The 13430-nt window shown below is 34.1% G+C and overlaps 1 protein-coding gene across 2 annotated transcripts in view; it reads left to right on the plus strand.

Annotated features, from left to right (window-relative positions):
• Positions 1–13430, plus strand: part of LOC145286423 (uncharacterized) — a 117535-nt gene that overhangs the window by 12452 nt on the left and 91653 nt on the right. For both annotated transcript variants that reach the window (XM_080135342.1, XM_080135343.1), the window contains one exon: positions 9995–10088. In XM_080135342.1, coding sequence (XP_079991468.1) covers positions 9995–10088 — 94 coding nt within the window. The remainder of the gene's footprint in view (positions 1–9994; positions 10089–13430) is intronic.

The raw sequence follows: 13430 nt of genomic DNA on the forward strand, positions 1-13430 counted from the left end.
AGTCTTGAAACTTATTGAAGTGGTTTCGTATATATATATATATATATATATATATATATATATATATATATATATATATATATATATATATATATATATAATTACTTAATTATTATTTAATCACATAAATTAATATACGAAGATATAATGCGTAAATTGTCAGTATTTACTCAACAGTGCTTAATATATAGGTATAGCTAGGTAGTAAGTTATGAAAATATATATGGCAATTAAGCTACAGCGAATATTCCACGTTTTATTCTCGTGAGAATTCGTCAGGCTTATGCATTTTCTATTGTGACACTGATATTAAAAACCTTTTTTATTTATTTTAAAAGAAAATACAACTGTCTTATATATTCATCTGCAAAAGATCTTGACGCCACACCCCCATTATGTTACCTAGCACCTTCTCTACTCTTCTGATGAAAAGCATTAGGCTTCGAAATACGTTGATATAAAGAGTCTTCTTTATTCCCCAACTAAATGTATGTATATCCTTATTAAATAAATGACTCATTCTATATTTTCCAATATACAGCATGCGTGAATTCATTTTCCACTCCTATTGTCCCCTATATAAGCCCCATTGAAATTTCTTAAGCTTTATATTATCCAGATAACTCTCCTCTTATAGAATTGAATTTACTCTCTTCTTCTATCTGCCCTGGTTTATATATATATATATATATATATATATATATATATATATATATATATATATATATATATATATATATATATTCAATATAATTATGGCTTAAAAAAACTCATAAAATATCAATAATAGGAAATAGCAGGAGACAGATGTAAACAGAAACACTAGAGGAAGACTTCCAATCTATGGTGGAATGGGGACAAAAGTGGTTGGTCGCGTTCAATGCTGCCAAGACTAAACTAGTTTCATTCAATAATTACAAGAAACCCTCTCGACCACCTATAGCAATGACCAACGACTCTTTAGCTGAGAGTACATCTTTCAAACTACTTGGCCTAACGTTCACAGGAAACATGAGTTGGAACAATTACACTGAAGGCATTGCCAGGGCCGCTGCAAGAAAGGTAGACTCTCTCTACCGTGGTAGACAACTACTAATACCGAAAGTATCCTGTACCTCTATTAGGCCACCATTCGCCCATGTATGGAGTATTGCTGTCACATCTGGGCTGGTGCATCTGCTACTAGTCTCTCGCTCCTAGACAAGCTTCAAAAGAGAGTCGCCAACATGATAGGTCCTGAACTGGCATATAAGCTTCAGCCTCTGTCCCATCGACGAAATGTTGCATCCCTCTGCCTTTTCTACAAGTATTTTAGTGGTAAATGCTCTGACGAACTGCAATCACTTGTGCCCACACGACGTGAGCACCCCCGACAAACCCGACAGGCTGCTAAATCCCACCCCCACACTGTAGAGATCCCTAGATGTAAAATATCTTTTTACTCCAGTAGTTTCTTCCCCAGAACCGCTAGACTCTGGAATTCCATTCCAGGTCCCTGCTTCCCCAACAGTACTGACGTGCAGAAGTTCAAGTGTAACGTGAACCGACATCTTGCTGCCCAAATCCCTACATAGTACCCCAGTAGTTGTTGCCCCTGATAGTAGCCCCCTACACCAAAGTTGCAATTTGCCTTTTTTGGGGTGAAAATATAATTAAAAAAAAAGGGAGCGCGAAACGTTAACATTGAATTTAATTACTAAATCACGTGAAATACCCACTTCTTAATACCGGATCGTAAACTTAATAATAGTCTTTTTAAACAGACGTCATAACTTACGTCAGAGTTTTTTTTAATGTAGGCGTTTTCTGTTCTTTTATTTGTTGAATTATCTTAGGCTGTCATATGATCTCTTTATTTATCTACAAAGTATTGTTTTGCGATAAAGTGTATTCTCTTAAACGTATTGCGACGCATCAATAATATCGGAATATTTATTCACCCTCACTTTCAAATTGGGATTCCCATAATTTTTATACACACACACACGCACACACACACACACACACACACACACACACACACACACACACACACACACACACACACACACACATATTGGAAATTAGTATATTTAAGCAGCATTTTTTAATTCAAGAAAATACTACTAAATGCAACAGAGACACTTTGCTGTATGATTCTTTTTTTTTTAATTTTATTTTTGATTTTGATACAAAAAAATTAAACGGAAATCAAAAAATTTAAAAAAATCATGAAGCAAAGTGTCTCCGTGGCCTAATATATATATATATATATATATATATATATATATATATATATATATATATATATATATATATATATATATATATATATATAATATTATTATTATTATTATTATTAAAGGCTACGGAAACGCTTTGCTTTTTGACTAAAAAATTTTTTTTGATTTTCCGTATAATTTTTAATTATATATATATATATATATATATATATATATATATATATATGTGTGTGTGTGTGTGTATATATATAACCCTATTATTGTGGTGCTCGATAAAAAGTGCACCGGTAAAAATGACACTAAAAAAATGGCAAGGTAGAAATAGCGAAAGTGAATAAATAGCTTAAAGTGAAACTTTGACAACAGATGATTATGACCGTTCAAGAAATGCGGGCTAAGCTCCCATCCTAGAAGTTTAAAATAGGTGTAAGTCCCCTCTTTCCCCGAAAAAAATAGTAAATAAATATTCTTATATAGACATTTACACTGAGAGAGGTGGGGGGGGGCTAGGCATTATATTTAAAAATAAATTAAGCTAATCATGGTCACCGTAAAAAAGTCAGTGATCGTTGCTAAGTTCTAATTTTCCACAGAAATTTCCAGTGTTTTTTTGTTAATTTTAGTTTGATTAATTGTAATTTTTGATTCATCACTACAGAATTTGAACTCGATTTTATATTTTAATTTCCACTGTAAACAAACTATAGATTAACACCAACCTAAGTTTTACTTTAGTTTAGAAGAAGTCAATTTGAATAAAATCAAATTTAGTAGAAGCACCGAAAAGAATACTTATAACGTTTTATTCAATATTTCTTTCATTATAAATATTTATGTATAATAATCTGAAAAGAAGGCTAAATAATTTTTTTCAACGACCATACTTACCTAAATTCAACTTAGGTTTTAAGTCTTGAAAAAAGAAACGTAATTCAATGATTTAATCGCTGACGGCCACTGCTTGAAATTTTCTTCATCCAAAATGATTTCCCTTTTTCGAAAAAAATCTTATTTTACAGAGAATTGGCAAATTTGATGTTTTACGGTCCCATTTAAACATATTAAAAACTAGAAATATCTACTTGATGGTAGCTTCCAGTTCTGAAGTCGGAAGTTGAAAAACAATGCTTGTTAAAATACTAATAAGAATTCGGATGTGTTTGAGATGCAATTAATAATTTGTTTTAATCAATCTTTTGATATGAATAAATTGCAAAATAAAATTGCTCATTATAATTGAAATGTTTATTGTTTTTTCTTACAACTAAGCAAATAAAACTTTTTATGATAGGGATGTTGGTTTTGTTCTACAATAGACAGAGATAGGAAAAGGTGGTTACAAATAAACGTTTTCAAACGTAAGACAAATTTAATCTAGCTAGATGGGTAAGTTTTTAGTGTTTTACTTGCTTTGAAACGTTTATTCGGTTCGTAAAACAAGCAATGTGAAATTTACATGAGAACAAGAAAAATGGCAGAGATAATAGAGGCCTACTTTTGGAGTCTCGATAAAAACTTAAAAATAAGATTAAAACAAAATCCTGGTAGAAATTCACTAGAATAAATATTACGGTAACATTTATTGGGTGGGTTTTTACCGTTATTTTTTTTTAAGTCATTATAAAATAAGTCAAAACACACAAATTATTCAGTTAGGTGGAAGTTTGACTTCTCTTGCCTTTGATAACATTTACTTGATTGTTTTTTTAAATATCATTTTCGTAAGACAAACCCGGAATGTTTTAAATAATTTATTTATTATTTTTATAATTGAAACTTTTTTTGTGTGTCTGTGTGAAAACATTTAAAATACATTTTTAAATAGTCTAATATTTTTTATGAATAGAAATGTAACACGATTTAAATATATTAAACATCATAGTAATAATATATCCAATAAATTGTTCGGTACTACTGTATTCTTACCCTCATTTTCTGTTCCTATTTCAATGTGGGTGATTCCAAAAATAAAAAAAACAAAAAACAACCAAACGAGAAAAAAAAACAATTAATGTAATATTCTTCTTCCAAGTTGATTCGACTATTTTCACTTATAAAACATTGACCTTTAAAACATGAAGAAACATATTATTTAAATTTTGGAATTCTTTGGAGATAAGTTTATTTGTATATTTTATTTATTTATTTGCGAACTATTATCCTCATCTTTTATAGTGGTTGTTTAACAACCTGACGAAGGCAAGAGGAATAGTTGGCCAAAATGTCGTTAAATAACAACTATATAAAATTTGGAGAAACATAACTAAACACGTATATCCTTGCGAGATTTTGTTACGGGAGTTTTTTTCTGGAGTGATGCACAGTGAGGAAACAGCAACACAATATTTCCTTCAACATGGCCTCCTGGTTGATAGAAAATTCTTGCTTCAAGTGCAATAGGCTAGTGATTTCAATTAACCAGAGGGTCTGTGGACAGAATGTGCCCGTATTTAGATGCAGAAGAAAAAAATTGCCAGTCCATTCGATCAGTTAGAAAAAGGGAACGAATTCTTCCATTATACCAATTTGAATGGAAAACTGCTGTGAAATTTTAGAGCTAGTTTACATGTGGGGCATTAAGATGCCAATGGATGAAGTACCAAAGCATACTAGTAGATCAACAAATACTGTGGTTGACTGTTTTAATTATTTTCGGAAAGTGTGCTCTGAGATCGTATCTGTGACTAGGTGAGGAAAAATGAGGGAATAACGGACAACCTCAAATAAATGAGGCCAGATTTGCAGGGCTATATTTTTTCTATCCTCCTTTAGTAAGAATCACCTTAGACCCGAAAAATAGGGTAACAATAATGCTTTAGTAGAACTTTGAGGGTAGACATCACGCTATAGTAGAACTAATTGTTCTTTATATTCAACTCTATTGCGTGTTAAAACAGCGGGACCCCCCCCCCCGAATATCTATAAAAAAATGATGAGGAATTGTTTTTAATAACGGAAGCCGCCATATAGTGGACTGTTCCTCTTTAACCTATAATTGTTTTTCCCCCTAGTTCGTCAGTGTGTTTAGACGTAATCGCCACAAAAGTAAAATTCTGGAACAGTCCTAATTTTCCATTGTCAAAGTGCAATTTTTACCTATTTATTCACTTTTGCCATTTTTACCGGTGCAATGTTTACCATGTCGTTTTACCGGTACCATTTTTACCGGTGTCATTTTTACTTAAATTCTTTTTAGAGAAAAATTTGTGAGTGTGTGTGAGTTCGTTACCGATGAACTCTTAAACGGCCGGGTCGATTAAAAAATTTGCATGTATATTATTTGCCTGGGAGTGTTCTTAGATAGGTTTTGTATCGGAATGTCTTCAATAAGTTTTGATAATCGATAATCGAAAAAAAAAGTCCTATGAATAAAGAAACAGACGATTTTGACTAAAGTTAACGCTTTATATAGCCTAACATCTTAAGTACATTTGAAATGTTTTATCGCTACACAGGTAGAAAAGACCGGCATATAAAGTCAACGGTAGGTTCATTGATATGACAGGGACGCGTTCGAAATGAATGTTTCTGTTTAGAACAGAACTGAACCATAATACTTGACTTTTGCATTTTAAACTTTAAATGAAGCTATTATATAAAAATAATTTTATAAAATCAACAATAGGTTATATACAGTGCTATGTAAACTACAATGAATGGTGGACTAAGTCACTGCGAGGAGACATATGAAGCCTCCTATCGGTGCACCGCGGAGGGTCCCGAACTAGATCAGGCAATCGATTTGATTAAAAAAGGAACGATTTTCCCGATTTTGTAATTTATACACAGGACCCGTGTACAGGCGTTGCCCGGTGAAAATATGACATAAAGCCAGAACATAAATCCCACTCCGCTGAAAACAAATTATACTATGCTTATTTAGTCTATTATCCTATGCGAGTCAGCTAAAAGGAATCTTAACACAGAGATATGGTGGCAGTTGCTAGTGAGAGCCAACGACGGATTTGGAAAACTGCGCCGTGATGAAAATAAAATCATCTGATTCAATTCTAGAGCATTGTCCTGCAGTGGCAGCTGGTGGAAGCTACTGGCTGTCATTGTTGGCACTTGTGGTTACTGGCAACTAGTATTGATTACTTGCGGGTTCTGGTGTAGGCACCGACTGCCTTTACATCCGTCGTTATAGGGTATATATGCTGATGACACCACGCTCTATGGCTCGACAGGAAAACAAATGAACACATATCTAAGGAAATGGCAGAAACACTAGAGGATGACCTCCAATCTGTTGTAGAATGAGGACAAAAATGGATAGTCACATTCAATGCTGCCAAGCTTAAACTTGTTTCCTTCAATAATTACAAGAAACCTTCTCTGCCACCAATTGTAATGGCTAAAGATTCATTATCTGAAAGTACTTCTTTTAAACTCCTCGGCCTAACGTTCACAGGAAACGTAAATTGGAACAATTACATTGAGAGCATTGCCAGGACCGTCGCGAAGAAGGTAGGTTCTCTCTACCGTGCTAGAAAGCTACTAACGCTCGAAAGTATCCTGTACCTCTATATTGTTGTCATATTTGGGCTGGTGCATCTGCTACTAATCTCTCACTCCTAGACACGATTCAAAAGAGTGTCGCCAACCTGGTAGGTCCTGAACTGTCATCTAAGCTGCAGCCTCTGTCACACCGACAAAATGTTGCGTCCCTCTGCTTGTTCTATAAGTATTTTAATGGTGAATGCTCTGACGAACTGCAAGCACCTGTGCTCCCACGACATAAATACCCTCGACAAACCCGACAAGCAGCTAAATTCCACCCCTACACAGTGGAGATCACAAGATGTAGAAGAGCTTTCTACTCTAGTAATTTCTTCCCCAGAACCGCTAGACTTTGGAATTCTATTCCGACTCCCTGCTTCCCCAACTCTACTGACATGCAGAAGTTCAAGTGTAACGTGAACCGACATCTTGCTGCCCAACTCCCTACATAGTATCCCAGTAGCTTATGTCCCTGATAGTAGCCCCTACACCAAAGTGGCAATGCCCCTTGTTTGGGATGAAAATGTAAAAAAAAAAGTCTCGGTCTTTCTTTTGCTTTCAATCCTTGCTAATTTTATTTTTGGGGGGTGGGTGGGCATGGTTTTATAATGTTCTTACGATTATTGGTATGATATTGATTTTTTTCATGTTTTATATACTTTTAAGTTCTTAATCAAATTGTGAGTATTCGCTTCGTTTATTAGAATTACATTTTTAAGCGAAATAACTTGAACATTTTTTATCGAATATTAAGGAACATTTACGAAGACTATTAGAAAAATCGCTAGAGGAAATTGAAAAATGCAGTTAAGTAAATATCGACCAGACTCAGTCAAATTTAGGAATGGTTCTTTGTCCTCAAACCCTTCCTCTGCCTGATAATAGGGGGGTAGGGAATGACTAACTTTGTAATTTGGGGGCACATCGTCACAGTACAACTGAACGTATGAAAAAGAATTTCAAAAACTACCAAGCAAATATATCCTATGAACCAAGTGCAAGAGGGATTTAGACAGTTGCAATTAAAAGGATGGTTAGCCCCTTAAAAAGATATCTCAATTGGAATATCTGAGTTAGCGTGTGAATGTTTGATATCCCGTAGGATGCTTCAACCCCAGCTTGCACCAACTGATAATAAAAATAACAACAAAAAAGAGATAATTTGAATGCTTATGGGAGAGAATTGTAATGCCTACTAGATACTGTCCTCGAGGGCCTAAGACCTCTATGTACAGTAGCCATAAGGATAACCTGGAATGAGGATACTTTTTCCCTACAATTAAACCCTTACTAAATATTCAAAATCACATAATATTAAAAAAATAATTTTTAAATGTTCAATTAGTGAGGTGAAAGTAATGTTCTCAACCTCAACTTACTTTCTCTATGTTTGAGATGTAAAGGATAACTTTAATGGAATGTTCAAACATCTCTCTCTCTCTCTCTCTCTCTCTCTCTCTCTCTCTATATATATATATATATATATATATATATATATATATATATAACTACTTAATTTACTCACATAAAATTAATATACGAAAGTATAAATTTATGCGTAAACTTTAAGTGTTTACTTCAAAAGTGCTCAATACGTAGGTAGTGCTAGTTAGTAAGTTATAAAATATATATGGTGATTAAGCTACACTGAATATTCCGCGTTTCATCCACTCTAGGACACTTCAGGCTTATGCGCGAATTTTGTGGTTGTTTGTCGTTTTTATATATGCATCTTCTATTGAGATTTTAGTTAGCCAATCAGCTTTCTAGTATCCACCGCGCCCTTCCTATCATGCATGTTCATTGGCTGATAGGAAGGGCGCGATGGCTACTAGAAAGCTGATTGGCTAACTAAAATCTCAATAGAAGATGCGTATATAAAAACGACAAACAACCACAAAATTCGCGCATAAGCCTGAAGAGTCCTAGAGTGGATGAAACGCGGAATAATCAGGGTAGCTTAATCGCCATATATATTTAATAACTTTAGACAACCTCCTTTTGTTCTCAAAACCAAAAGATTGTTTGAAAAGATAACAGATTCAAAAGCATTGATGTGTCGTAACCCCTAAAATGTAGAAGTGAGTAAATAATGGTAGTCTGCTATTATAGAATAAGTTCCCCAGCCAATCGTCTTGCTGGTTATGACGAAAAATAAATATTTTAATTCATATTATTTAGATTATACGGACTACTGTTCTCATCTTGAGTGTTATTTTCTCAGCATTTCAGTCGATGTATCCCCGGATTTTCTTGTCTTACTTCGATGACATTTCTGTCGGACGCGAGAATCTGTACGGAATTTCGAACAGAATGTTTTATGTTATCCATGGGGAAAGTATGCTTTCGTACCGTCAGCAATGACTGAGCAGAAGTCCTAAGTAATTTTCAATTGTATTTTGAGTCTCACTGGAACTGAGTATTTAAACTCGAGTCTCCAAACGACTTACAACTGAATTTTACCATGTTGTACTTTATCCACTATGCCACATATGCTTGCGAAAATTCTAGTGTCAGTTTTGGAAGTCTTAAACCTATTATTGTTTTTAGATGTAAAATTTTACGACGTATAACTATACATCGCTACTTGTTGCTACAAATAAGGTTACATCGACTGCAATGTTGTGAAAACAACACTCAAATAAGAACAGTCGTTCTGTAACATAGCGCGCATGCGCGTATGTAAACGCATGCAAAAGGGCGTCACCGGTAAAGAGGAAAAAAAGATTATAGAAAATAGAAAGAGAAAGATCACGGAAAAGACGTGTAGCATGGAACGAGGTAACGTTCGAAATCGCGTGTGTGACACCATAGCCGTAGCAATGAAGAAATAAACGCCATTGTTACAAAGAAAACGCGAGTTGGAGCTATTTTCTTTTCTTCGTCTTGGTCTCCTTTACAACTGAAATTGCACAACACGTGTGTTGGTTCCTGAGCTATGTTACAGTTCGAATACTCCGAATAATATGAATTATTAATCCTCATCTAAAAAATTCAGAAACACAATATGGTAATGTTCATTTATTTACGGTCACCATAGATGAACTTAATACAAATGGAATAGAACACTCGGATTCGTACGATATGATAACGCAACTAGTTTTTTTATTCATGGTTTCATAAATTTTCCTACGAACTAGTAGTAGAAATAGTTGGCAACTTCTTTTGCTATAGTTGAATCCTTAATTCCCTATACTCGCCCTTGTATATCGTACTTGACGTATTCAGGTAAATGTATTACGAAGTTCTTTTATGTTTTAAAAATATTTCAGGACCTTTCTAAGATGTGCATCGGACCAGGGGAGATTCATCATTTGGCAAATGCAATTTGCGAAAGTATTTGGATAAAAAAGATCGACTTGTCAGGTAAGACTAATTCCATTATACTTATTTAGAAAAATAATTATGTGAACCTAATATTAGCTACATTGTTCGTAAATATATAAAAAGCACTATACTTTGTTTTATGCATATTGTTAATATTTAACATATTACTATGATTAATTTATAACTTTTTATTTCAAATTATTAAAGCACTATTAATATTTTTCTGCTATATTATCACCCATCTTTATCTGAAAACGACATTTTTAGTCAACAGAAAGTTAAAAATGAAATAATGGAAATAACCTGATACTTGTGCAAAAGAAGGATCATGTTGTCGCCGGAATTTTCCGGGAAGTTTGTGTAAACTACCAAATGGTACCGAAACGCTGAGTCAGTAAAATCGCAACAACCAACGTCATTTAAGAAAACATTTATCTTCTATCATTGCTTTATTATATAAATCTGTATAATTATCTGAACGAGAAAATATCGTAAAAATATCAAATTATTATATAAAAAATAAAAAGGATTGTTTCCTATCAGTTGTTTGTTATAAAAAAAATATTTATTCACGAAACTTACCTATCAATTATGTTTTTTCTTGATTTCAATCTGAATTTTCTTAAACATTAAAAAAAATGTTTAAGAACTATTGATATTATTTTCTTCATTGCCACAGAAAGAATTTTTTTTTTCGTTTTTCAATTAATAGTTGATTGAATTATCCTCGTAATAATAGAAATAATATACTTAACATTAAAAACAAATTGATCAGCCTTTGTGTGTGCAAGCAAAAAAGTCACGAAACTTTCGTTTGGAACATTTCGGCGTTTTACGTAACCTGCTCGACGAATTCTGACGATAGAACGGTCATTATTCTTTATTAGTATCAATAACTTATGTAATGAAAATGAAAGGCTTACAATTTGCAAAACAGAAAACAACACTACAGCTTTATTTTAAAAGTTTTATTGAAAAAAACAAGTTATAACATCTATTCAATGTAGTCAACTTCAGCCTTAAACGTCGTTTCGATACGGGTGCCGAACTGGGAGCATGCCTCTTCCATAAGTGCCAGCGGAAGCTCGGTGAATACTCAGCGGATAGCGGCGATCAGGCAGCTTTAGTATTGTGAGAGGTCATGTTTGTGATGTTCTTGCAGTCTGAATAAACAAAGTAGTTCAACAAATTCAGGTCGGCGGAAAATGAGTGCCAGTGAGAGAAGGGTACAAAGTCTGAAGCGAAGCCTGAGCCACTTTGGACTTGTGAGCCAGCGCCGAGTACTGCTGTCGTACTCAGGGTCTGCCAACGGCCACCTGATTGGACCAGGGCATTACAACACACTTCATCAAATCCAGGAACACTTTGGTGCGTACTTACAAGCTAACTTCGAAGATGTCAGGTAGCATGATGTGGCCCTCACTTGAAACCACACCAAAGACTATAACCGTGATCGGAAACTTTGTTTTCATCACCCTGGATACATCCCTGATATTCGTGGAAATTCATCAATGCATTTTAAGAGTGCTGGCATTGGTCCTGTTGTAATAACTTGGATCGGTAGAGAGCATGGGTTGTACAGCGGCGCATCTCTGGATTTCGCTCGTTGAACATTATGCCATATTCTGACATAATAGAAGACTCCTATCGCTCTTGTACACAATTAGCAACCTAGTAGATGGTCTGCAGCAAATAAAGAAAATTGGTCTGCAGCAAATAAAGAAAATTGGTCTTCATCAAACAAAAATAGAATCATTTCATCTTTTTTAGAGCGACAATTTAACCGTTCCATCCTGCAAAAATAGAACAACAAAATTAATTTTGATGACCTAAAATATCTCATTCATAGAATCATTTATAAATTCAAAATTCTTTGTGAAATCAAAGATTATTTACTAAGAATAAAAGTTTATCTATGAGTGACTTGTCCACCAACGCTGTTAAGAATTAAATTTGCTACCGAAACAGTAGAAGAAACTCGCCATGAATAAAAAAGACAACAGAAGAGATAGTTTTTGAAATAAACTAATTACCTTGTAGAATTGTATATAATTAAGTTTATCGGCAGTTTACACTTGTGGAGTATTTCATTTTGGCTTCCAAGTAATGCCGGTCATCTAAAGAGGAAACGCTATGTTTCGAGGCCTTCCTCTTAACGGATTTCCCGCATATCGGTCTCCGTTAGTGTTAAGCCCCATTATCTGCAATGTATTTAATTGAAATAAATTGTTCAGTACAATAAAAACTAGACGTTTTACGGTTTAACGTCTACTGTCCTGTTTAATGGCGTAGTGACTCTTCGCAGATATAATTACACAGCGGAGACGTACAGTTCTTTTTATCCCAGGGCCACAGTGCACATTGTTAGGTTATATCAGTTGTTCACAACCAATTTGCCACGGCACACTAATGCGCTGCAGAATGATTACCGGTGTGCCGCGAAAAAATTATAGCTACAGGCAATTTAATTTAATTGTATTTAATAAAGATATTTTATTTTTAAATCATCATGACATCGGTCAATTCCAACTCTAAGTAGAAAACTATAAAAATCTGCAATTGTCAACGTCGTACTTATCGATTTTCTTATTATAAAAAACATGAAAGTCTTTAAAATATTGAAGGAAAGTTAAGAGTGTGTCTCTCTTGCATTTGCCCATATATTGCAGCAATAATGAAGCAACACTAGGCACAACTATCCTGGTGATATTCACCATTATTACTCTATGCAAGATATTGAGTGTAGGACATGTTGATTCATGTGGATAAAAATTACCCTTATATAATCTTCTTTGTTTTTCTTAATTATTTTATTGCAAAAAACAGCTATATGAGTAGAGAATATTTTTGTTATTGGTGTGCCACAGAAATAAAAAAAAAAAAAACTGAATAATGTGCCGCCATATTAAAACTGTTGGAAACCATTGGGTCATATGTAGGTTATATGAGACTAATTCTCCTCCATGACAACGCTCGCCTACATGTTTCTCAACTGGCGCTGCAGAAGCTGAACGAATTGGGCTACGAGACTCTGCCTCATCCGCCATATTCACTGGACCCTTCGCCCACCGATTATCACTTTTTCAAGCATCTCGACAATTTCCTGTGTGAAAACTGCTTCAAAAGCCGAGATGATGCCGAATCGGCCTTCAATGACTTCATCGCTTTCAGAACTTCGGATTTCTATGCTAATGCGATAAATGAACTTGTTTCTCATTGGCAATGATGGTTCTTATTTCGATTAATAAAGTTTATTATCAAAGGAGTTATGATATTTTGAATTGAACGGCAAAAAACGTCATCATATTTGCACCAATCTAATATTTTCCTGTGTAATTCAACAAGTAATGTTAGGTGTATGTTGATTAGTCAACATTTTGT

This window comes from Euprymna scolopes, chromosome 10 (genome assembly GCF_053919585.1).
Source record: "Euprymna scolopes isolate OS-2025 chromosome 10, ASM5391958v1, whole genome shotgun sequence".
Taxonomy (NCBI): domain Eukaryota; kingdom Metazoa; phylum Mollusca; class Cephalopoda; order Sepiida; family Sepiolidae; genus Euprymna; species Euprymna scolopes.